Here is a 24,646-nt window from a genome sequence, read left to right as displayed (position 1 = left end):
AAAATTACCCTGAAAACCAACATTTGTAAAGGAAAAAGACCCTACAATCAACTCTAGTACTTCCAGGCATCTATAAAAATCTAAGTTCAAAACAGAGTAGTTATTAATAGACCACTTACAGCAATTCTGCTTATGTACTTTAAGCAATGATGATTAGTTTTGATGTTACTGAAACTAACAGCTTATCTTCTATTGACTAGATCACCTCTGACAACAGTGAAAGATTTCCATTCTGTAGTTTAATCTGATTTCTTTCAGTGGGGTAGAGTGGAATTCATCTTTTGTAGAAGCAGCAAAGTTTTCAGCCACTAGAACCTACAGATCTTTTGAGATCCATGTGGCTCCAGGGGAAAGGCTGGCTTGCCATGGATGTTTTCCAGCACCAAAGTGAAAAGCTCCATGGTGGCAAGTTATGGAGCTGTCTGGGGAGAAAGAACTCATGCATATGAGCTTCACTTCCTTTATTATGTTTTTGTTATTTGTATTACAGTAGCACCCAGAAGCCCTAGCCAGTGTCCCCTATCATGCAGGGCACTGTGCAAAACACATAATAAAAGGCAGCATCTGCCCTAAAATTTTACAGTCTAAATTCTGTACTTTTTTTGTAAGATTTCCTCTAAGAGTTGAGTGACTGTCCTGCCCCCTTATTTTGTTTTGGAACAAAAGTTCTCCTTATAATCCAAAAAAAGTAATCTGTGTGGTATTAGACCCTGAAGAGAATAGAATAATTTTTTGTAGAGGTGAAAGTAAATATTGCACGGTATAGTGCCTTAGTTTATGTCTTTATGCTGATCTCCAGCTTCATCCTCTGAGAGCACCATGAGTCTGCATCATGGTCCCTTTAAAAAAACATCTATCCAACAGACTGACATTCCTCTATCAAGGATAATACCTGGTTTTAGTAACTCCCCCAACAGTATTTCCCAAAAGTCACACTGAAATATATTACATGGTAATCTGCAAAGTCAGACTCCAAACCAGAGAAGGGAAAAAATTCCATAATGGCTATAATTAGACAGCCTTCAGCTGCTAGACAGGGATACTTCTCTCCCACACCCACACTAGGAAGTGGCTTTTGTGACTACAGAGCTTACCTGGGCTAGACACTCTTTTCTTGACTGCACCACTAGTGTCTAGCTTACAAATATTAGTATCATTTGTATTTCACAGCCAGATTAAAATAATTTAATTGGTTTCTATTAACTTTATAAGAGGTGTTTTAGGAAGATAAAACATGCCTTGAAAAAGAGTTGTTAAAACACCCATTATCCCCTTTTTATCATTTAATTGTTAAAAAGAATCAATATAAAACAAAACATGATCAAAAGAAACAGCCTCTTAAATTATTTATTTTAATTGCCACATCAATTTGAAGCTGTGACACAATACAACAATTCCAGCAATTTGAAAATATACTTTTAAATAATTTGGGGGTAAGGGTGTTTTGTTTGGGTTTGTTTTGTTTTGTTTTCTAATAACTGTGTTTGTGATTTAGAGAGTTACTTGATTGTAGACACTGATTAAGCTATTTCCATAGGTCTGATGCAGGTTGCTCCCAGTTCTCTCCCATAATCCACTTTAGACTGAACTTTTTGAAATACTCCAGACGATGGCTATTGGTGAGAAACAGGCATAATAAAAAAAGCAACTTGTAAGTAAAGAATACAAGTTTCAATACTCACTTTAATAATACACTTCAAAATGAACAGTTTGCTTCAAAGGTGAGCTGGAACCAAAATCTGCACTCAGAACACCACACACAGTCATTGGACCCTATACTTTTGTGCACATAATCATTTCTGGGGGTAAATATAGTAGATGCTATTAAAATCTTGACAGTTATTGCAGTTCAGTATTCACTTTCACAGCTCTATTTGTGGGATTCCCTCTCTTTTGAACAGAAAACATGACAAATGCTCTAGTCATTGTAACTCCTGCAAGCAGTAAATGTCAATATTTTAACTATGCCAACTGAAATAGTATTTCAAGGTCAAATTACTGAGGACACAAATTCTGCTTTTGCTCTCACAAATCAAATAGATATCAAAAAAACTATCATTTGTGCCCACAAATAATTTAGCACACAAAATTGTGACCAAAAACTTAAAGGTCATTTGGCTCACAAAGCCAAAAAGAATTAACTCATTCAAAGGCTGCTCCCTCTAACTTATATCCAGCTACCTCTGGCTCTAAGACTATGTCTACACTGCAGCTGGGAGCAAGCCTAGGAGTTGGGTGGCTAGGCTGAGTCTCCATCAGAGCTACAATGTCCACACAACTATTTTTAGCATGGCAGCTGAAGCCCTATCTACCTGGGCTGAGAGGCTTGCTCCCCAGCTACAATGTAAAGACACCATAAGAAATCTTTTTGGCAAAGACTGCTGAAGTTTAGGGACAGCATAGCTCTGTCCTGCTCTGGGGTCAGGAGAGAGGGTGGAGTAGGAGCTTATATAGTAGTTCTATTCTACCTATTTCCCTGCATAGGGGGAATCCTCACATACTGGAACAAATGACTTTATGTCCGCTTTGCATCCAGAACAGCACAAAGCAGCCAGAGCAGAGCTGCAAATCCAGCCCATAATTTTAAAAAGATCATGACCCATCTGGGACAAAAACGCCAATGGAGACTTTGAAGGGACTTTTTGTGCTTAAAATCAAGCACCTGCTTAGGTGCTTTGTTCAACCAGGGCTTTGTAAATTAGTACTGGAACCTTGAATTGGATCCATTAATGAACAGGGAAGAACTAGTGGAATATGCTCTCTACAGTTTGTTTGTATGTCACGGTATTATATTTCCTCTAGTATATACATTTCTCATAATTGTGAATGAAAAACACTTTTAAAAAAGGAAGTTCTGTATTCTCATCAGCTGAAACGTATTTTTTCAGATTACAGTCTGCCTCTGCTCTAGGAGTTTCATCTAAACCCTATTAAAGTAAATGAAAGGACTTCCATTTCCAGACTTCAGGGGGCTTTGGATTGAGACTCAAAAGGCAGTTTCATAATTCCTAGCTGTGTCACGCTGAAAGTATTTTTCACCACATTACACTGCAATAGGAAGGATTTCCCAAATTTGCTGTATTAGTCGTCACAGACAAAAGAGAAAACAAGCATAAATAAGATACTGATTTTGTACTCACAAATTAGGCCCCTGTCCTGGTTCAATATCCTCTCTAGGTATTGGATAAAGTGCCTCATATGTTCTTCCAATTCCAGACCCATGGATGGCATAGGAATTCATCTTGTCAACACCAGGTGGGAAATACCTCCAAGGAATAAGTGCTGTGCCATTCCATTTGTTCCAGTTTATGTCTGCCTTAAATATCAAGTCGAGTCCTTTCTTTACACAGGATTAAAAAAAAAAAAATCAAAATGACATCCTTGTTATTTAAATATAAAATTAATATCACTAAACATGTTGAACTAAGGCACCTTCAGACAAACATGAGTGTGTTTTTTAATGATCTAGATAATAAGGAATACTTATAAATGACATTAGATTTAAGAGTCTGTTAGTATTTCCATTAAAATATCAATTACTATTTCATAATTGTTTATCCATAATATATGGATTATTTTATCTCTTTCTAGTAATGAATTTGACATGTAAATTTAGAATAATGAAAACAAAGACAGCTGAAGATATGTTCATGCAGCAAACAATGCAACTGCATATGGAACAGAATTCTTGGGTATTACTTTTACAAGTAGATACACGTGCAGGTGTTGTAATACAAAACACAACTGAATTCTGTCACAGAAATTGACATTGATTAGTTGGTGTCATTTTAATTGACTACCTATTTTCTTTCTCCAAGCTGTAACGCTAAGAATGCACTTCAGAAGGAATGTAATGCTTTTGATAAGGAGAACAGATTCTGCTAATCTAATCCTCAATAATCAATCCCTGCAGGTCCGTATAACCTCATTTCTTGAAGGATGCACAGATGAAAAAGTGTATTTATATTTTAATATTGAGGCAGAATCCCTGGGTGAGTGGTGCTGTCCATGTGCTATCAAAATATTTCCAGGGTCCCAGCTGTACTGCCTCACTCGGGTTACACGGCTGCATAGTTCTAATGGAATAGTGCTGCCCTGGTCTGTTCCACGACATTTTCCCCAGAACGCCAGGGTCTCCCTTCAGTCTACCATGTAAAGGAGGTATATATAAAAACTGATATAGAATTTCTATAGGGTTGGTGAAGAAGTGATGCATGGGGAATGCCTCGCCCCTACTTCCACCTGTTTCTACCCTGGCCCCGCCCTTCCCATGTGCAGTTCCCAAGTCCCATGGAGGAAGGGGAAGAGGCAAGAGGACAATGCCACAGAAACAGCACTCTCCACTTACACTCCTCTCCATGGCAGAGATCCATGGATTTATTTTATTTATTATTTCCTCTGCCTGTGGAGATGAAGATGACAATTTGGAACTCAGGTTCCTTATTCTGAAGACTAGAAAATAAAATAAAATCAGAGCCAAAAGAATGAATTCCTCAAAAATGTACTATATATATATATTCTAAGGCAGGGGTTAGCAAACATTTTTAGAGGGAGGTGAACTATATTCTAACACACAAATTGTACCATTTCTCCTCCAAATCCCAATTCCCCTGCTATTCTCATTCCCACAGACCACTTCCCTCCTATCTGAGATGGCACAAAACACTTCCCTCACATTTTGAGAAACATAGGTCTCTGACAACTACAGCAACCACTTATGTGGAAAAGTAACATTAGGAAGTAAAGCAAAGTATTTTTAGTTGTAAAAATGTAAAGAAGCCAGCACAATACACCCAGCAAGCTCTCCACAGACCACCAGCCAGTGCTCCAGGGACCCAAGTTTGGGGACATCTGTTCTAAAGTGACAACGATTGTGAAACAGGCTCACAAACTCCTTTTCAGTGGGACACCGATAGTGTATTATCTTTTAATTGTTTTTAATGATACTGTAGGTTGAAAACTTTTTGACTACTTCCCATGGCTGTGTCATTGCTAGGTCTTTTGGGTATTACATAGCAAGTTTATATACCCTCCAAAGAGTGCAGCCCTTCTCTGCAGATCATTCAACACTCTTTCTGGACAATACTACTTTCAACTTTTCTACTCATCATCTGTACAATGGTCTAATAAAGTGGTAACACATTTGTGTGTGCGTGCATGTATTCTTGGATTTATACATTATGCAAGGCACAGACTGTTACCATTCAAAATAGTCAGTAGCTAACGGCTTGCTAAAGCAGGGTTATACTCATTCTTATTATGGAAAGGTACAGAGTGAGGTTAAAGCCAGCTCCCATTCAAATTTGAGCTAAAAATCTTTAAAACTAAGGAGAACAGTGACTGTAGTTGAAATTGGATGAAAGTCTAAGAAAAAAGAGTTTGTGGAACACAGTATATCTATTGTCCCCCTGATTATTGCTGAAAGATTACAAGTAAACCCATTAATTACAACCAAAGAAAATTCTCCTTCAACTTGACAGGCAGCCCTTCCACTTTTAAAATCTTCAGTTCCGTTTCTCAAATAACTAGATTTTTCAAAAATCAGGAGACTCCTTGACTTGATGATTAATCATTTGAATGACTTTCAGGATTCAACACTGTATGCATCAGAGTTTTACTTATTCTTTTTGAAAAGTTCAATCATTTCTACAGAAAGCTTCAAATTTTTGACCACTTTACAGAATACAATAGAAAATTATGTTCTCCTGTAAAATTATATAGGATATTTCAAAAGCCTATAGACAGGATATCCTTCTCTATTGAATTCTGTAGGTTTTTACTGTAATTTCTATATAATCCTATTAACCCTATCAGGGGCTGCCCAGATTTTTTCTGGTGACAGTAGCAGCCATCAGAGGTACTGATGAAAAATCACTCTGACCTCCATGTACAATTTGAAGACCAATAGCCATGCAGCCATAAGAACATAAGAAAGACTGTATGGGGTCAGACCAAAGGTTCATCTAGCCCGTATCCCGTCTTCCGACAGTAGCCAATACCAGGTCCCCCAGAGGGAATGAACAAAACAGGTAATCATCAAGTTATTCATCCCCTGTCACCCATTCCCAGCTTCTGGCAAACCTTTTCACTACTTCCCATGGCTGTGTCATTGGTAGGCCTTTTGGGTATTACACTTACCCCTACACCTTGCCTCTTGAGCCATGTCCACAACACAAGAATAATAGAATTTGGTGGACAGGAAGCCTACAAATTGGCAGTCATAGTGTAGAATCTGGCTTAGCTACTAAAGGAGTAGAGAACTATCACATTCTTGTCAAAATAAAGACCCATTGGGAAGTAACTGCAGGAAAGGACCTTGGAACACATACAGAGGGGTGGGTGGCAAGGAGGGCTGCTGATAAATTAAGTCAGCCATACCTTTAATGATAAATTGTGTGACCATGTAATAAAAAGTGCTAATATAATGTACATATGTGAAAAATGTTACTCTGAAATTTCCTGCCCTTTGTATGTGTAATATTCTCTGCTTAACACTGCCTTAAAATAGGTTTGTTGGGAGTATTTTTCATTTACACTGTAGTACACAGGGCTCTATGAGAATTTGTTTTTTCTCTTTTCTGAGAATCTTACCATTTGTGGGTATTACTCATTGGCAATTGAGAAATCTATTGCTATGACTGATATTGTGGAACTAGCCATGCTCATTCATGTGGTCACTGACTCTGATGCAGAGAGAATGAATCCCTGCATTGATTCCTTAAAAGAACACAATAACAAAAGGTCAAGATATTTTGATGCTCTGAAGTAATTTTTGTCAGTAAAGAAGATTTTTCAGAATACATTATCCTCAATTACAACCGACTGAGCCAAGTCAATGAAAAGAAAATATATTGAATTGTGTTGAAAAATAATCATAACTCTTTATATTTCCATTGCATCATTTCCTGGTATGCCTGCATTGTACAGAAATTGAACTATGATTCCATGACTATAGTGGATTTTAAATCAACCTGACATTGGTATTTGAAAAAGAAATATGTTTTAAGTTTGCTACTACGCAGTCCAGATTTCTATACATGCCATTGTATATTGCAAACTAATGGACTGTAGAGAATGCAATACTATTCTTTTGTTTATTGGACTAGTCTTTACAGAGCAGGGAATTAAGTCAAATTATGTTCTGTCTTTGGATGTTCATCTTGTCCTTTAAGATGATGTGACGTGAGGAAGAATAAATAGGCCATAATCTGATTACTCTTGCACTGGTGTAACTCCCTTGACTTCAGTGGAGTTACTTCTGATATATGCCATTGTATGTCAAGGAATCTCAAGCCCAGTGACTTTTCCTCTTCAAACAAACAGAACCACTTGTTCCTAAAATCAAAGTAGTTTGTTTCTCACTGCTGGGAAAAGACCAGTATTGTAAACAGGAGACTATAAGCATAGCAATATGCTGTTCAGTTAAATTTTTCAAAACATGAAAAAGTAATTTCTTTATTTCCCCACCCCCTCACATTTTTAAATGTTCATAAGTAAAGGAACACTATCAAATTGAACATCAGTTAAACGTAGTTTCACGTACAACATCCATCTGAGTCCTACAGTCAGTGTTTATGGTTTAAAATTCATACCCTTGGTTTTGAAATTTCTCTCTCCCCTGTTACCCTGTGAAAGACCCAAACATAACTGGATGATCTGATGAACTATCTGACTCTACAGGGGAAACAATGAAACTGATTATACAGGTCAAGTATGTACACAATAAACAATCCGACAAAACAAAACAAGTCTCACTCTCTCTTTAGCCTCATTTATAGTAATCTTAGGTGTTAGAATACCTGTAACAGGTCTGTAACAACATACATGTGATTTTTATGTTGACAGAGTCCCTTTTTACAATAGCAATCTCTGGACTGGTCATTTCCTGGAAGTGAAACACCAGTTGCAGGAGACAAGGGGTTACATGAACGTTAAGGCTCCTCACTCAGCTGGTCAATAACCCATCAGCCATCACTGCTTAAATATTAGCCATATTTCATTCCCCAGGGCAAGATCTGGGAGTTTTGCCATTTATTTCAACAAGAGCAGGACTGGGACTTTAACTACAAGAACACTTTTTAAAATTGCACTTTACTCACCTTAAAAATCCTTTGTCAATACAGGAGGTGAACATTTTCTGATGAATTCTCACAAAGATACAGAGCCTCATGCTAAATCAAACATCATTACTACAGTGTATTGACCTTACAAAATCCATCTGCCAAAGATTTCATGCAAGACAGAAATCCTGTTCAACTCAACAGAAGCCTTAAGTGCAATGTTCAGTTAACTGACACTGTGAGCCAACAGTAAAAGTATATGTGCAACACAAGGATTTCAAGTGATATTGGACTGCTCAGTATTTAAATATTAATAAAAAGAAATAAAAGGTCTAAAGTGACCTCAGTCGCTTACATAGTGTAACTGAAATTTGGATGTAAGAATGTGTCTAGTGGTGAATTTTTTTTATTATTAATTTGATAGTTACATCCATGGAACCAATTTACAACTGATTAGCAGGCATACAGGTATTACTCAAATAAACTGTACTATTACTATGATTTATGTTACAGGCAGTAACACAAATGATAGTAAATTTTACTTTATCCCTGATTACCACCAAGAAAAAAAAAACAGCAGGGGAAGAGGATAAAGAGAGCAGTGATTGCAATTTGCAAACCTGTCAGTAAAAAACAAAAGAAGTGAAAATCCGTTAATTTTTAAAAGATATTACAGAAATTATTTTACCATGATTATTCTAAATTTTTTAAATCGTTTTTAAAAACAAATGACCTGTATTTAATCTTGAAGCTAATATTCCTCAGACAGAGCCCTACCATGAAGTGAAATAGTTGGCAAAGTGAGCAACAGGGGTAAAATGAACACCATTTTGCATTTTCCTAGGACTTATATTGAGAAATAACATTATTTTATTCTCATTGTAAAAAATCCTGTACAGTGAGAAAACATATTTTATAGTAATTTTTTAAATGTTTTCATTTTCAGAAAAGAGCCTTAGGGATTTTTCCTTTTTTAAAACATATTTTAACTATTGTTTTTATTGTATTTCTTTTTCAGCCACCACAAAGTAGTAAAAAACAAATTAAAATATAATGTAGAATATGAACATCATATCCCTATACAATATGCACTTCCTGAGCTTAAGGAAGTCTGGATATGTTACAGTGGTCCTTTCTGAAATGAATCAATCAAAACTAGTCTATGAGAGACAGATTTTCAAAAGTGCTCAGTTCCCATATAAGCACCTAAATAAGAATCTAAATCTCCTTTAAAGATTATCTGCAATGGAAAGATATAGCTTTGTATCATTTTCTTTATATTTCATAAAGAAACTGAAAGTCTGGAAGGTTGTGAATTTGTTTGGTTTTTCAGTACAAGCTGGCGGGGGTGGGAGGGAAAAGCACTGGTAAACTGATAGCATTCAGACATTGGAGCATGTATCTTACCCATCTATTTTGTACTGGACCCATTATTGTGATAGCTCAGTAAACCTGATTAATTGAGATGGGAAGAGGTCTTTATTCAGGTTGTTAAAAATAATTTGTATTTTGTTCCTATTCATTAACTCGCCCTATATTACCTTATATCAACTGGAAAAAAGATTCAGCACACCTGTCAATTCATCTAGCGGCTAAGGGAGCTCCTAATACACTTTGAGCTACCCCACAAGTTTACCAACAACACCTCTTTAAAATTAAGAAGACAGAAAGATATGAAATTTAATAGTACAAAGTGCAAGGTCATGCACTTAGGAACTAACAACAAGAATTTTTGCTATAAACTGGGGATTTATCAGTTGGACGAGACAGAGGCAGGGAAAGATCAGGGTGTATTGGTTGATCACAGAATAACTATGATGTGGCCACTGTCACGGCTAGGATACTAGACTAGATAGACTATTGGTCAGAACAAGTATAGCAGCTCCTGTTTTCCTATTTTCTTAACACTAGAGAAGGTTAGACTTTAATATTTCTAAGGTTAAAAACAGCAGGAAAAATATTAAAAATAAAGCAACACTTCTAGGTCTTCTCTATACACCATAAAGAGTAAAAAACTGAACAAACTCAATTTCTCTTTTCTTTTCAGGATCACCTGAACAGACTTTTCCATTGCAAACATTAAAAGGAAAACCATCAATATTCAGGGGTAGACAGTAATCTTACAATCCTCCCCTAATAATCTTCCCCAGGAATATTTCAGTTCTTTTCCTTGCTTCCCCCTTCCTCTAGCGGACAAGTAAACTGCACCATCCCTTTCTCTGGAGCAGCTCACTTTCCTCTGTGTGCCATCTCAGATGTGCTGGCCAACACATTGAGGGGGCAGAACCAAGACTCTGCCCACTCCCAGACTCTGCTAACCAATTATCCACTCCCCTTTACAGGAAGAGGAATAGCATCTTGGTGGTAGTTGCTCTTTCTTTCACACTATGAGCAGCAGGCACAGGTGAATCAACGGTTACCGCAGGCCCACTTGTTCCCTTGTGTGAGTGCACAGCTAGGGTCAGGATCTGTACCTCACTTTTTCACACAGCTGAAAACAGGTAAATTATGTAAATCTTCACTATCTTCACTCATGTGTGCCTATTTCTGCAATAACAACCTAGGCACCTAGTTTTGAACATTTAGTTCACAATATTTTATGTTCTATGTCAAAGATTTCCAATCTGTAGGCCACAGAACACTTACTGGTAGTCTGTGGAAAGCTGGCTGGTCACTTGCTGTTGGATCTCCTGTTTGTTTCCAAATACTATAGTGCATTGGAGACCACTAAAAAGGCATTCAATACTTCTCTAACAATACTCGCTATGTAGATAATAGCTGTAGTTTAAAGATTATGAACTGGAAAGGTGGGGAGTGAAGGATAGTCCACAAAACAAATTCACTAATAATTAAGGCTACAATTTAGTCACAGAGGTCACGGCAGTCATGGATTCCGTGACTTCACTGGACCTCTGTGACTTCTTCAGCTTCAGCTGTCCACAGCTGAAGCCAGGGCTGGAACTGGGGCTATGCTCCCCACATAGCCCTGCCATTGGGGCCGCAGCCGGGGCCGTGCGCTCCTGCCCCAATGCTTGCAGCAGGGCCAGAGCCGGGGCCATGTACTCCTGCCCTGCAGCAGGGGCCAAAGCCACAGTCACGCGTTTCTGCCCTGTGGCCTCTGGTGTGGGCCACAGTTGGGGCCATTCGCTCCTGCCCTGTGGCGGGGGCCACAGCCAAGACTGTACACCTCTGCCACGCGGCTTGCACAGTTATTTTTAGTAAACGTCAGGGACAGGTCAGGGGCTCCATGAATTTTTGTTTGTTGCCCGTGACCTGTCCCTGACGTTTACTAAAAATAACTGTGACAAAAATCTTAACCTTACTAATAATATATGGTCCATCCTGTGAAACAGTTTGAGAATCTTTGTTCTAAGCTATAAAACCAGCCTGCAGAGGGAACACAAGCTAATTCCTGACCAGTAAGGTGCTAAGAGTCCCTTCTGTGAGATACATCATTCAGAGGTGAGGAGAAATGGTACCATGCAGGAGGTACCTTGCAGAATCAAGCCCTAAAATCCCTGTCCCTGGAACTTTTATGACATCACTGAGGTCAGAGTAAATAAAGTAATAAATAAAAGACCCTTGTTCATCTGTGCTCCTTAAAACACAAAGATCAAAAATAATAATATTGCCAAGTGGAAAAACAGCAAAATTAGTGATGAAAGAAATCTTATTTTCTGAACAGCTATTACAAGCAACTGAGTACAAGGGAAAACACTATAACAAGTACTTAAAAAAAAAAACAAAGCTGGTTTTGGTTTTCATTTCATTGTTAAATATTTCTGCGAAACATTACTCACTTCAAAACAGTTTCCTCCAGAGAGCAATAATACAAGATGTTGTCCATGCCTAGCCAAAGATAAACATGAGAAAAAAAGAGAATTTCAGTTATAATGTCAAAACAAATTCCATAACTAGCTCAGAGTCCTCCCTTGTAAAATATTGAAGAATTTAATGTAACATCTAATCTCATCTTCAACTAGTCAGAAGCTTGTTCCCTGAAGACTTCAGTCAAGTTGACTGATCAGTCCTAATTCCCACTGGTAATGGAAGTGACAACATATGCATTCACACACTTTAAAGGCAGTGGTCTATTTTATCCCCATTAGAATAGATTACAACAGTAATCAGTTCAAATTAAAATGGTACCCAAATTTAAGTTATGTCTAGACAAAGAGAATAAATCAAAACTTCATCATCTAACTTTTTTGCTACATCAGAAGTTAATTACTACATAGGAAAATCAATTTAAAGACCAGCTGCTTGGATTCATTTAAATAATGTTCATCACATTGTACATAATCTGTGATGAATTCTATAAACAAGTGCCCCAAAGATAGTGAGATTTCAACATCCTACCAGCCCACAATCAATGTAACATCTTGTTTCACATAGAGAGAGATATATCTTTGTCATTTATGTCAGTGTTAAATAAATAACTTCCATTTACTCAAACCTCTGTTTACAAACTCAGTAAACAAACTCCCCCTTCTCTGTAAACATGAAGAATGTATGATTGCTTGATCTTTCAATAATTATATATATTTTAATTAATATGTTCTAGTTAGTTGTGTAGAGACCCACAGTTAATAATACAGCTTGATCCAGATGTGGTGACAACTTGCAGCATATTGTATGCTTTTTAAAATGCTGTGCCTCTATGGATTTGATACAATATTTGCAGTGTTTCATTTACAATAATGGGCCCTGAACCTGTGAGACACTGAGCACCCTCAGTTCACGCAAGAGAACCCCATGAAATTTGAGGGTGCGTGGCAACCTGCAGAAGGTACTCAGCAACTCACAGAATCAGGCCCAAAATTTTCAGAATTAGGATTGAAGATTTTATGTGATTTTTAAAAATATATACATTATTGAAATAAGTAAAATGACATACAAGGCATATTTCTATCTGGGTACTCTGGAAATAACAACAGAGGTTTGAATTAACGAACTTAGGAATGGAACTTGAAATTTGCGAACTGGACATCTAGAGTAGATTGTTTTCATTAAGGTCCAAATTTGCATACTCCTACTTATGCTGCGTAGTGCCACCAATAGCCCCACTGATTCCTAGGGGAATATTTCTGGAGTGAGTTACTGCTCATCATGCGTGACCATCTCATAGTCATGAATTGAAAAATGTATGCTTAAAGACAGATGAAATGTGCATGTACATGCAACTCAAGAATGCTCACTTTTGGAAAAATGGTGAAGAGGCAGCAGCAGTTGGGTTAACCCACCTCACACTAACATTCTTAGCTTTCACCATTTCATCCCCCTGATTTTCGTCCTACATTATGTGTTTTTAAGAAAGCTTAATGCCAGTGTCTCTTGTGGTTTAAATCTATATGATGTCTCAGAAAAATTAAAATTTTTAATATAAGACTTTTGATCATTTGAACCTGCAAAAAAAAAATTCAAAAAACCTACAAACACATAGGAACACATGGTCCTTGACTTGTTGCTGAAAGTTAATTGTAGGTCTGTAAGCAGTGGAGTGGTTAAGTTTTTACCAAGAATCTCCATATGTTACATATAAAGCCAATAAAAATAAATAGATCACCATGATACAAAGCATCTTCAGGGTCTAGATGCAATTATGAGCTGCCTAAGTATCAATCTGGTGGCTTCTGATAACATCTGAGTCTTTTGCCCGACTTCTAATGTGGTAATCTCTCCATTCCCTATTCATTATTTTAATTTGTAATATGGCACGTGCTAAGATACATCAAAACCATAATTAGCACCCCCCAAGAAACAGGTAGTACTAGCATTATTTTTTCTAGTAACAAACAATTAAATATTGCACTTAGCCCCTGAATTTTTTTTTAAATAAACAACCCCACATTTATGACCAGAATTAATTAGTCAGATTACAGCTGGCTGCCAAGCCACAAGCAGTAAGAGTTCTAAATAAACCCGTCATTATGCAGTGTATATAAATGCCTCATTTCAAGAGCAGTACTATTAATAGTTTATATAAATCTTCACATTTTTTAAATTTAAAAAATAAGTGATTACACATTTGCTGTGACTCAGAAGCAGTTTTCCATACGTGGGAAGGAATACAGGATATGTTTCATTAAGTGTAAATGGAGCAGACAATTTTTCTAATTAATAAAGATAATCTTTGAGTGACAAGCCAAGAGCTTTCATGGATGAACTAACATTCTGAGTCTTTAGTCTCTCGGGTTTATGGGTTATGGGGGCAAAAGAATCTAAAGATCTCTGGGCCCATGGATGAGAAAAATTTGATAAAATAGCTGTCACTAGAACTGGCTGGAAAACAAGAATTCCATTTTGAGAAAAATGTTGAGGTTTTGACATTTGATTCCATTCTGATGCAGAGGAAAACCAAGGTTTATTTTTTGCTGAGATAGAGAGGCCCTAGATTCTCCGAGTGGTTAGAGGCTAGATATGTTCCCTAACCACTGAGCTGTTTTGGGATCTCTCTCTTTCTCCCCTGCCCCTGTCCTGGACCTGAGAAACTCTCATCATACCCAATACGGTCTGAAAAAAGTTTTTGTTTCAATAAATTTGCATTTTCTAATCAAAAAAATTGTCAAAGAGTTCCCGACCAGCTTTAGCTACCAAGCTCTGGAAAACATTAAGATATTTAAACTCCTTTTTATATCACTGCATTTCCTTTTCAATAATTTCTCATTACCTGTGGACTGGAGCTTTTCCTATGTAATTAGCATTCTTTGTATGCCTAATTTAAGGCATAAAGCTGCTGGAATTCTCTGCAGCATAAAACAATGGCGGTGGGGAGGGAAATCCTTCCAGGTTTATTCATACTATGGCCAAGCTGCTGCCTGCGTAAAGTTTTCTCTGTTCTTTATCTGTGTTACTAAGAGCAGAGGTGATGTTGGGAGTGCAGCGGGGGAGTCCTTTTACAAGATCCAAGGTTGCAAACAAATTACAACCTAGAATGTTGAGGTCCACATAATATGCACAGTAAGATATATGTAAGAGCTGGGACAGCAATGTACTTCAAATAGAATTATCAAGAAGGGTGTAAAATTGGAATAAAGTTTTAACTACTCAAGCTAGCTTTCGCTACCCACCCCACAAGCCCTACTGCAGCACCAGTCCTGACTTGTCATCTTATGTTCATCTAGCCGCTGACTGTTCCTCTCCAAGTGCAGCACCTCCATATTTCCCTCACTCACACTCAGGCCTCCAGTTCTCCCTGTCATAAGTTACACCCGTATATAAACTGGTTTCATTAAAAAATAGTTAATGCCTGAAACTAACACCCCCAACGTCAATGTACAGTATGCCACTTACAAAAAACAAAAAAAGAAAAAAATCAGCAATACCTCTGAACATAAAGGTTACAAAGAACAAGGATTTAGAGGAGAAACATCAACAATGCATCATCAGTATTACAAATCAAAACTTACGGGCAAAGTTCCACTTCGAGATAGTCTTTAGTCTCACTACTCAGAAAAAAGGATTCAACAACTGTAAAAAAAACAAAAACAAACAATTCCAAGAATTAAGAAAGTTTGTACTTAGGAAAAGTGAATACCATAATCACTGCCTGTGATTATATCCATGGGATAGTCTCAGTCTTCACAGATAAACCACATGTCCTCTAAATTATTCTTTTATTCATCTTTAAGATGTTTCGGGCATTGCAGAGTTGTGAGGATGGAAAGATTGTCTCAATAATGTGATACACTCACATATTCATAATATGATTATTTTTCTCACGTGACAAATACAAATACTGTCTGTGGTGGGATCTCTAGGCATATTGTGTAGTTAAACACTGATATATTTGGAAGGGGACAGATTTGGTATTGAAGGGATAGGGTAGACTGGTCTGCTTTGACCTTACCCTTAAAGAAACCTGCCACCAAAAGAAGCCTTTAAATAAAGGTTTACCAGGATTCTAAAAGGTTTCGCTTGACCTTTTAGTGAAAATTCTGATTGTTCTGAACTAGTCTTCTCCTGCCTGATAAACACTTTTGTTTCTGCATTGCAGCATTGCACTTTGTAATGGGTAAGCAATCCAAAATATGAAAGAATGCTACTGTTAGAGCTGGGCAACATTTTTTACAAAAAAGTTTTCTTGAGGAAAAATTGCCGTATGTAAAAATGAAGTTTTATTTACAAATTGTTGACATCTTCAGAACGTTCCTTTTCTCAAAACTTTTTGGGATATTTTTAATCAACTTTATTATCAAAAATCATCATCAACTTTTTTCCCTAACTAAAAACATAATTTATGTTAAATAGAAATGTTTGTAAGACACAAATGAAAAGTTCATGTTCAGTAATGTTCAATAAATGAAAGTGTTCAATTTCAAATGCAATTTTGATTTAAAAAAACCTGACGCAGAGACATTCACAAACAAAAAAAAAAACCTTTAAAACCTTGCAAAATAGAAGATTTCAAAGTTTCTCAAAAAATAGTTTCTTTTTCAATCAGCTTCAGCCAGCATGTGTATATATATTTAAGTAATTTTAACTGCAAACCTTCTTAGACTTCTAGAAAATTAATATTCCAAAACATGTTTTAGGTTCATCTGTCGTCCAGTTGCTCCTAAATATAACTGTTTATTTTATAGAATTAATTTTAGCAATTCTTCTCGTACATACAGAGCATAATTTTTAACTCAGAGACTCTTAATTTGTTAACAAACTAAATATTTTTCATATCTTGACACAACTGATCATTTTGAGGGACACCCTACAATGCACCAGAAAAAGGAGGAGGAGTCATTGAGATAGTTCTGTTCCCTTCCAACCTCAGCTGCAGAAGACATTACACCTACCAAACAAAAACATTTGAGTGCATCCCAATGATCTGTGAGGCAAAGACAATAGAAAACTAGAGCTCCTAGTGATTTACAGACCTCCAGATGGAAAGCCTGTCAACTTCCTGGAGGAACTTCTAGAGCTACCGTCCAGCATGGTATTGGAATCCCTCAGATTCCTTGTCCCCAGTGACCTCAACCTCCATATAGACAATGAACATGATACAGTAGTACTTGATCTCATGGTCTACATGGAAACCATGGGATTCTCCCAGGCAGACTCTAGATCAGAGGTGGGCAAACTACGGCCCGCGGGCCACATCCAGGCCACAGGACCATCCTGCCCAGCCCCTGAGCTCCTGGCCAGGGAAGCTAGTCCCCAGCCCCTCCCCCACTGTTTCCCCTTCTCCGCAACTATGCCACCATGCGGGCAGCATGGCTCATACCTGCCCACCTTCCATGCTTTCCAATAAGCCTGTCCTGCTGCTCTGAGTGGCATGGTAAGGGGGCGGGGAGAATGGGGGGTTGAGTAAGGGGCAGGAGGTCCCAGGGGGCAGTCAGGAGATAGTTGGATGGGGTGGATGTTTGCGGGCGGGGGGCGGTCAGGAGACAGGGAGCAGGGAGGGTTGGATGGGTTGGGAGTTCTGAGGGGGGTAGTCAGGGGTCGGGAAGTGGGAGGGGGCAGGGGCCAGGCTGTTTGCGGAGGCACAGCCTTCCCTACCTGGCCCTCCATACCGTTTCGCAACCCCGATGGGGCCCTCGGGACAAAAAATTTGCCCACCCCTGCTCTAGATCCAGACATGCAAATGGACATATGTTGGATCCTATCTTCAGCCTAGGAGTGTATATTGTAGACAACAACAACATACCACTTTCCATACGATCATAACCTCGTCCAGACAAGATCATTGCCTTCCTTCCTTCCCACAATGACAGTGAGCATCCAAATGCTGATCCACCCCTGAAGATTCCTGAATTCTCTAGGTTTGCAACTCAGCACAGGAGGACAAGGCGCTGATGAGTTAGTACAACAGAACCATCATTTGATGTTCATTACCACTGATGCCTTTGTCTCAAGCCACTCTGTCATAAATATAAAGGGAAGGGTAACCACCTTTCTGTATACAGAACTATAAAATCCCTCCTGGCCAGAGGCAAAACCCTTTCACCTGTAAAGGGTTAAGAAGCTAAGATAACCTCGCTGGCACCTGACCAAAATGACCAATGAGGAGACAAGATACTTTCAAAGCTGGAGATGGGGGGGAACAAAGGGTCTGTCTGTGTGTGCGATGCTTTTGCCAGAAACAGATCAGGAATGCTCTTCAGATATCCTCAGAACTTCTGTTAAGTTAGTAAGTAATCTAGCTAGAAATGCGTTAGATTTCCTTTTGTTTAGTGGCTGGTAAAATAGCTGTGCTGAATGGAATATACATTCCGTTCAGCACAGCTATTTTACCAGCCATTAAACAAAAGGAAATCTATATGACACACCCGTTCACCCAATTTGATCAAGAAGATCACCTTGATTCACAGATTAACCACTATAGAAGTCGTGCATAGGCAGAAAGTTAGAATGCCCATGGTACAAAAAGACACTTTGAATCCACCCACCAGCAGCACAAACAACTCTTACAGGACTACACCACAGCAATAAGGAGGCAAAATAAGCCTTCTACCCCGTGTAATCAATGCAATCAATGCAACAGACTGATGCCCACTACTAATGGAAATAGTCATTGCCTCCTTCAGAGACATATACCTATCAAGCTTCTTGAAAAAATTTAATAGTTTGTAGGATTCATACAAGGTTTATGCGCTTGGCAACATTCAGGGCACACCCGGAGTGTTGTGCTGGACCTGTGCACACACAGCTCCTTTCAAGGGCATCAACCTTGGAATCTCGCCCAGATGACATGAACCGTGGGAAGCCTCCCAGGACTGGGCTCAAGGCCCGAGAGCAAGGAATGCGGTAGATAGAAACTGGTAAATAAGAATGTTAAACAAAGCCAGTGTATTCCTTTTATCTGTTGGAGAATGTAATGCGCGGGGGGAGAGAAAGAATAAAGGGGAAGGTGGAAAGCTGACAGGCAGAAGCCCGTTAGCAGACCAGCTTGCTTGCTTGCTTAAAGCTCTGTGCTGTCTTGTCATTGAACCGCAACAACTGGTGCCCAAACATGGGGCCCTCAGCACTCACCTCGCCCGGCAAGGGTTTCAGACGCGTCACTCATCCGCTTCATGGATCCCGGTGAGTATTTTTCATTGTGGTAAGTATGGGAAGCTCCCTCTCTGCTTTGCAAGTGCAACACCGCAATGAGCTACAGTATTTGCTGCGTAAGGCTCAGCACGACTGCCCCACTCAAGAACTCACTCTCTTGCTACAGGAGGTGAGTGCCCAATGCCCGTGGTACCCTGAAGCTGGAACCCTTAAGCTAGCGGACTGGGAGCGGTTGGGCCAGACATTGCACAAGGAGCCTCGGGCGCCCGTGCAGGCTCTACATGCCTGGCACCTCTGCCGCAACGCGATACAGCGTGTCGCCTCGGACAGGCCCTCCCTCGCGGGGCTGGTGCTCTCGCCACTCCCGTCCGCTCCTGCAGCCATCCCCCCTCCTGGCGATGCGACACAGCATGTTGCCTTGGAAAGACTCTCTCCCGCGCCAACAGAGGGGCTGCCGATCCCGCCACCCCCGTCCGCTCCTGCAACCATCCCTCCCCCTGCTTCGCCCCCAGTGCCTCTATTACCACCGCCTCCCTGGCCTTCCCCACCGGAGCCGGTGTGTGATCGCCATCCCCTGGTGGGGCCCCATGCTCCAGGGCCCCCCGGGGGGTCGTCCACATCTGCTCAGGGGCTTTCGCTGGTGCAACGAATGGTTCACGCAGCGAAGACTTGCTCAGATATTATAGCAGAGGAGCTGGCTGATCTGGTCTTAGTTTGTCCGGTGATCTGGCAGGATGATGGCCAGGGCAACCAGGTTGCAAACTGGGTCAGTTTGCCTTACTCGGTGATCAGAGACGTAAAGAAAGCGATTCGCGAGTTCGGCCTCACTAGCACGTATGTAAGTGGTCTCATTGAAGGGCTAGGTACTGGGTACACCCTGATCCCTGAAGATTGGAAGGCGCTGTTGCGCATGATGCTGATGCCCAGTCAGTATGTTATTTGACTTAGTGAGTATCAGCAGATGGCGGAACGCCAAGCCCAGGTATATAGAGAGCAAGGTATCATTTATGAGCATTTGGCAGGGGAGGGCCAGTTTGCTACTGTTCAGATGCAGTCTCAACTCCCTCAGGCTGTCTTCCCCATTATTTCCACCTGCGCCCAGCATGCTTTCCGGAAGGTCCCGGATTCAGGCAAGCCTACCAAAAGCTTTGCCAGTATCCGTCAGGGTGCATCAGAGTCCTTTATGGATTTTACCAACAGATTGCAGGAGGCTATCCTCCGACAGGTGGATAACCCTGCGGCAGCTCAGGAGATCCTGTTAAAAATGGCGGTTGAAAATGCGAACGAGGATTGCCGCCGTGCTCTCCAGGCTGCACAAGCCTCTGGAATTCTAGAGCTGTCGGACATGCTGCAGGCGTGCCAAAACATCGGCACACAAGCACATAAAGCTGGAGTTCTGGCCGCCGCCCTGCGGAAAAGCGGGAAGGAGGGGAAGCGTTGTTACCGCTGTGGTAAGGAGGGTCACTTTCAGCAGGAGTGCCGCTCATCGACAGTGTCCGCCTGCCCCTCAAAGAAGTGCCCTAAATGTCGGAAGGGCTATCACTGGGCTAATCAGTGTCGTAGCAGGTTGGGAAACCGCACGACGGGTTCCCCCCGAACCCAGGGCCAAACGGGGGTGTTTCCCACTCAGACAACTGTTCCTCTGCTTCAAAACCCACAGACTCCATGAAGGCGGCGACTGCCAGAAGTGCAGAGCTTGATTTGATTATGCAGGAAGATGCTGACTTTCAGTTGCCAGGGGAGGTTTGCGCCATACCTACCCAGGTGATGGGACCTCTCCCTGCCGGATTTGTGGGTCTGGTTCTCCCTCGCTCACACGCTGGGAAACAGGGTTTTTTTTGTCATCCCAGGGGTCATTGACGCCGATTACACCGGCGTTATTAAGGTTCAGGTATGGACCCATCTTCCACAGTCGCTCCCGCGTGGACGGTCAATTGCACAATTGATTTTAGTCCCCTATCAGGTGCCAGCCGCAGAGGATCGAGCCCGGGGCGGGAACGGCTTTGGATCGACGCTGTCTCAGTTGCCGTCTCACAACACGTCCTCTCCACTTGTTGCTCTAACAATGTCGGTCCGCCCCCTCAAAACCTCAGTTAACACTTCTCTTAAATAATGTTCCTTTTACAGGGCTGGTGGACACTGGAGCTGACGTTACGGTGATTCGTGATCCGGAGTGGCCGGTCGGTTGTCCAACAGTTCCTTCTAAAGAGTTGTGGGGGATCGGGGGTAGCAAACCCGGGCGCCAAAGTTTGTCTTGGGTCACGGTCTCTAAACCAGGAGGCCGTGCCCTTGCTACAATCCGCCCTTTTGTACTCCCTGTCCACCTCAACATTTGGGGCCGTGACTTACTTGTAAAGCTGGACACCACCCTCGATATTAATATATAATGGCCCAAAATCCTCCCTCACCCACCTTGCCATCCGCATTACCATTGGTATGGCAATCCTTAGAGCCCGTATGGATTGACCAGTGGCCCCTCCCCCTAGAAAAGCTGAAAGCGCTTCATTCACTTGTATAACAATATTTGCATGCACAGTGCTTGGAGAGCTTTACTAGTCCTTGGAACTAGCTGCTGTTATTTTGGCCTTTCAATTTTTTGCTGATTGTTCCTTTAATTTGATCGTGGACACGCATTATGTTTATCAGGTAATTGATCATTTACCCCTTGCCCTTATTACCCCTCAGGTCGATGCGGACCTTCTTCGCCTGTTTTTGTCCTTACAGTATCTCATCACCACTCGTAATTTTCCTTATTTTGTTGCTCATATTCGCAGTTATACCCCTCTGCCTGGGCTACTTACTGAAGGCAATGCGCGTGCTGATCGCGCGTTATGTGGTCAGGTAAATTCCCTTTTTTCTGACCCCATTGAAAGCCATTCCTTTTTTTATCAGTCTGCCTCTGTTTTGGCCCGACAGTTTCACATTCCTGCTGATCATGCACATTCTATTGTTCGTTCCTGCCCCCACTGTGCCGCTGCTGCCCCTACCTTTTTTTATGCCGTTAACCCCAGAGGTACCGCAGCGAATCAGCTGTGGCAACTGGATGTCACTCACGTGCCACAATTCTGCCCCTATTCGTTTTTACATGTTTCCATTGATACCTATTCAGGATTCCTCTGGGCGATCCCACAGTGTGGGGAAGCCACTCCCAAAGTTATTCACCATTTGCTAGCCTGTTTTGCTGTTATGGGTCGCCCGAGCCAGATAAAAATAGATAATGCCCCAGCCTATTGCTCCACAGCCCTCTCCATCTTTTGTGCCCAATGGGACGTCTGTCTCAAACACGGGATCCCTTATAATTCCACAGGCCAAGCTATTGTTGAACGTGCAAATTGCACGCTAAAAACCTTGCTCGACAAATAATTAAAACAAGGGGAGCTGCGTCTCTGAACCTTAGGAGACATTCAGCAACAATTGCATATCCTTTTGTTTATTTTAAATAATTTAATGCTGAACACAGATCAGCAGACCCCCGCAGATCGGCATTTTCATAAATCCGAGGTACTGGAAAGACCGCGTGTCTATTACCGTCAGCTGCCCGATCCGCAATGGCTGGGCCCAGTACCTCTAATCACTTGGGATCGGGGATATGCTGCTGTGTCTCTCCCTGCAGGACTGTTGTGGGTTCCGGCCCGGTGTGTGCGACTGGCACTGAAACAGCATGGCGTGGCACCAGGGGCTATTGAACCCCATACCGGAGTTTCAGCTGACCTTGGAGGAGAACGCAGTGCGCGGTGCCTCCCGGGTCGACAACGACGGGACGGAAACGGAGGAGGCGTAGCGTCCCAAGCCAGCCCGTGACATGGGGAGCAGTAAAAGCATTGGTCGCCGCAGCTCAACGAAGACTGGCAGCAGATCAACAGCCTGAGACTCTGTTTGTGGCAATTCTTGCCCAAATTACTGCTAATTCTGTATTGATTGTATGCCTTTTGTGCCTGCTATTTCCTGTAGGGGTTGGCTCGGGAGCGCTTTCTCCGTTAAGAGCCCGAATGACATATAACCTATGGGAAAGATTGGCTTCAATAGCAAATGTTACCCACTTTTGTTTATCTGATTTTGTAGCAGCTGAAGAATTGTTAGGTACATGCCTTATTCCAGTATGTCATCACCCTGAGGAAATTGGAAATGAGATGATGCTTGCTGCTTATGCGAACCTCTCTTCCCAGTACTCTAGCATGGCTAATTGGGGCCTGGCCAATTACACTTTACCTTCTTAAGCTCATTTTTTGCTGTTGCTGTGTGCAATGTATTTCCTTTTTGTTAAGGCTTTGTCGAGAACCGCCCTGGCAGGCACCACGAGTTATGACCTCGTCTGTCCGGGAGTTAATTGGCTTGCAAAAGCAAATTGATGGCTACCATGAGATGGCCGAGCACAAATAAACAAAAAAGGAGGGGATGTAGGATTCATACAAGGTTTATGCGCTTGGCAACATTCAGGGCACACCCGGAGTGTTGTGCTGGACCTGTGCACACACAGCTCCTTTCAAGGACATCAACCTTGGAATCTCGCCCAGATGACATGAACCGTGGGAAGCCTCCCAGGACTGGGCTCAAGGCCCGAGAGCAAGGAATGCGGTAGATAGAAACTGGTAAATAAGAATGTTGAACAAAGCCAGTGTATTCCTTTTATCTGTTGGAGAATGTAATGCGCGGGGGGAGAGAAAGAATAAAGGGGAAGGTGGAAAGCTGACAGGCAGAAGCCCGTTAGCAGACCAGCTTGCTTGCTTGCTTAAAGCTCTGTGCTGTCTTGTCATTGAACCGCAACAATAGTTCATTTGATACTTAAGCCATCACTTGACCCTGAAAACCTCACAGCTAACATCCCATTTTCAACCTCCCATTCCTAGACAAAATAACTGAGAAAGTAGTAATCAAGCTCCAACAATGCTACATAAACCAACACCTTGGAAGACTCACAAGCAAGTTTCAGACAACGGCACAGAACATAGACAGCTGTGGCGATACTAAGAGATGGCATTCTTATGGCCAAGATTTCTAGGCTAGTATTGCTGTACCTCTCTATAGCTTTTGACAAACTGGACCACAAGGTACTGCTAACGCTCCTACATGCAACAGCAGGAGTAGGCAGACCAGCACTACAGTGGTTCCAATTGTACCTCTCCAGAAGAGCCCAGAGTGTGGTGATGGTTCCCCCACTCTGAAGGCCCTCACCTGTGAGGTCCTACAGGGATCCATGCTATCCCTGCTTCTTTTTAATACCTACCTGAGAGATAGTGAGAGGCCATGGGTTCAGCTGCCAACAGTATGCTGATGAAACTCAATAATATACCTCATCCTCAAGTAATGCAGCCACCACCACTACTCAAATGTAGAACGCCTACAAGAAATCAGCTCTTGGAATAAGAGCAGCTGTGCAAGCTGAACCCACGCAAGACCAAAGTGGTGCTCAATGGAAAGGCAAAATGCTATATAGCAGTGGTTTTCAAACTTTAGCAACCTAGAAGACTCCCATTTTGATTGAAATTTTTTTGGGGATCCACAAACCCCCCAGCTCAGCCCCAGGCCCTGCCCCCACCCCACCCTCTTCCCTCCCCACCCCTGCCCCTCCTCTTCCCCACCTCTTTCCACCCCCTCCCCTG

General features: G+C 41.4%; 2 protein-coding genes across 4 annotated transcripts in view; one reads left to right on the top strand and one right to left on the bottom strand.

The window, feature by feature from the left end:
* Positions 1 to 1,338: 1,338 nt before the first annotated feature.
* LOC140910382 (UPF0462 protein C4orf33 homolog) overlaps positions 1,339 to 24,646 on the bottom strand; it is a 28,335-nt gene continuing 5,027 nt past the window's right edge. Inside the window, exons 3-6 of the mRNA XM_078852480.1 lie at positions 15,470 to 15,530; positions 11,861 to 11,909; positions 3,141 to 3,340; positions 1,339 to 1,613 (exon numbers count right to left, since the gene is read on the bottom strand). Of these exons, the coding sequence (XP_078708606.1) occupies positions 1,526 to 1,613; positions 3,141 to 3,340; positions 11,861 to 11,909; positions 15,470 to 15,530 (398 nt within the window). The 3' untranslated portion in view covers positions 1,339 to 1,525. The remainder of the gene's footprint in view (positions 1,614 to 3,140; positions 3,341 to 11,860; positions 11,910 to 15,469; positions 15,531 to 24,646) is intronic.
* On the top strand, positions 19,086 to 23,780 carry LOC140910377 (endogenous retrovirus group K member 6 Gag polyprotein-like). Of its 3 annotated transcripts, none has more exons than XR_012158557.1 (2): positions 19,086 to 20,937; positions 22,660 to 23,780. XR_012158557.1 is itself a non-coding variant. In XM_073341106.1 (2 exons), exons 1-2 carry the CDS (start codon positions 20,008 to 20,010, stop codon positions 22,845 to 22,847), a joined length of 678 nt encoding a protein of 225 aa, XP_073197207.1. In that variant the 5' UTR covers positions 19,086 to 20,007; the 3' UTR covers positions 22,848 to 23,780. The 3 variants fall into 3 exon arrangements, 1 of the variants encoding a protein (XP_073197207.1); XR_012158556.2 differs by having other exon boundaries at positions 19,086 to 21,887; XM_073341106.1 differs by having other exon boundaries at positions 19,086 to 20,497.

This window comes from Lepidochelys kempii, chromosome 4, assembly GCF_965140285.1.
Source record: "Lepidochelys kempii isolate rLepKem1 chromosome 4, rLepKem1.hap1, whole genome shotgun sequence".
NCBI lineage: Eukaryota > Metazoa > Chordata > Testudines > Cheloniidae > Lepidochelys > Lepidochelys kempii.
This window is presented reverse-complemented; position numbering and strand designations above follow the sequence as displayed.

Bases quoted from the DNA above. Each gene is read 5' to 3' on its own strand.
- LOC140910377 (XM_073341106.1), top strand. From the start codon at position 20,008: ATGGCGGAACGCCAAGCCCAGGTATATAGAGAGCAAGGTATCATTTAT. The intron at 20,498-22,659 runs GTAAGGAGGGTC...CTCTCCCTGCAG, and splicing joins GAAGCGTTGTTACCGCTGTG to GACTGTTGTGGGTTCCGGCC.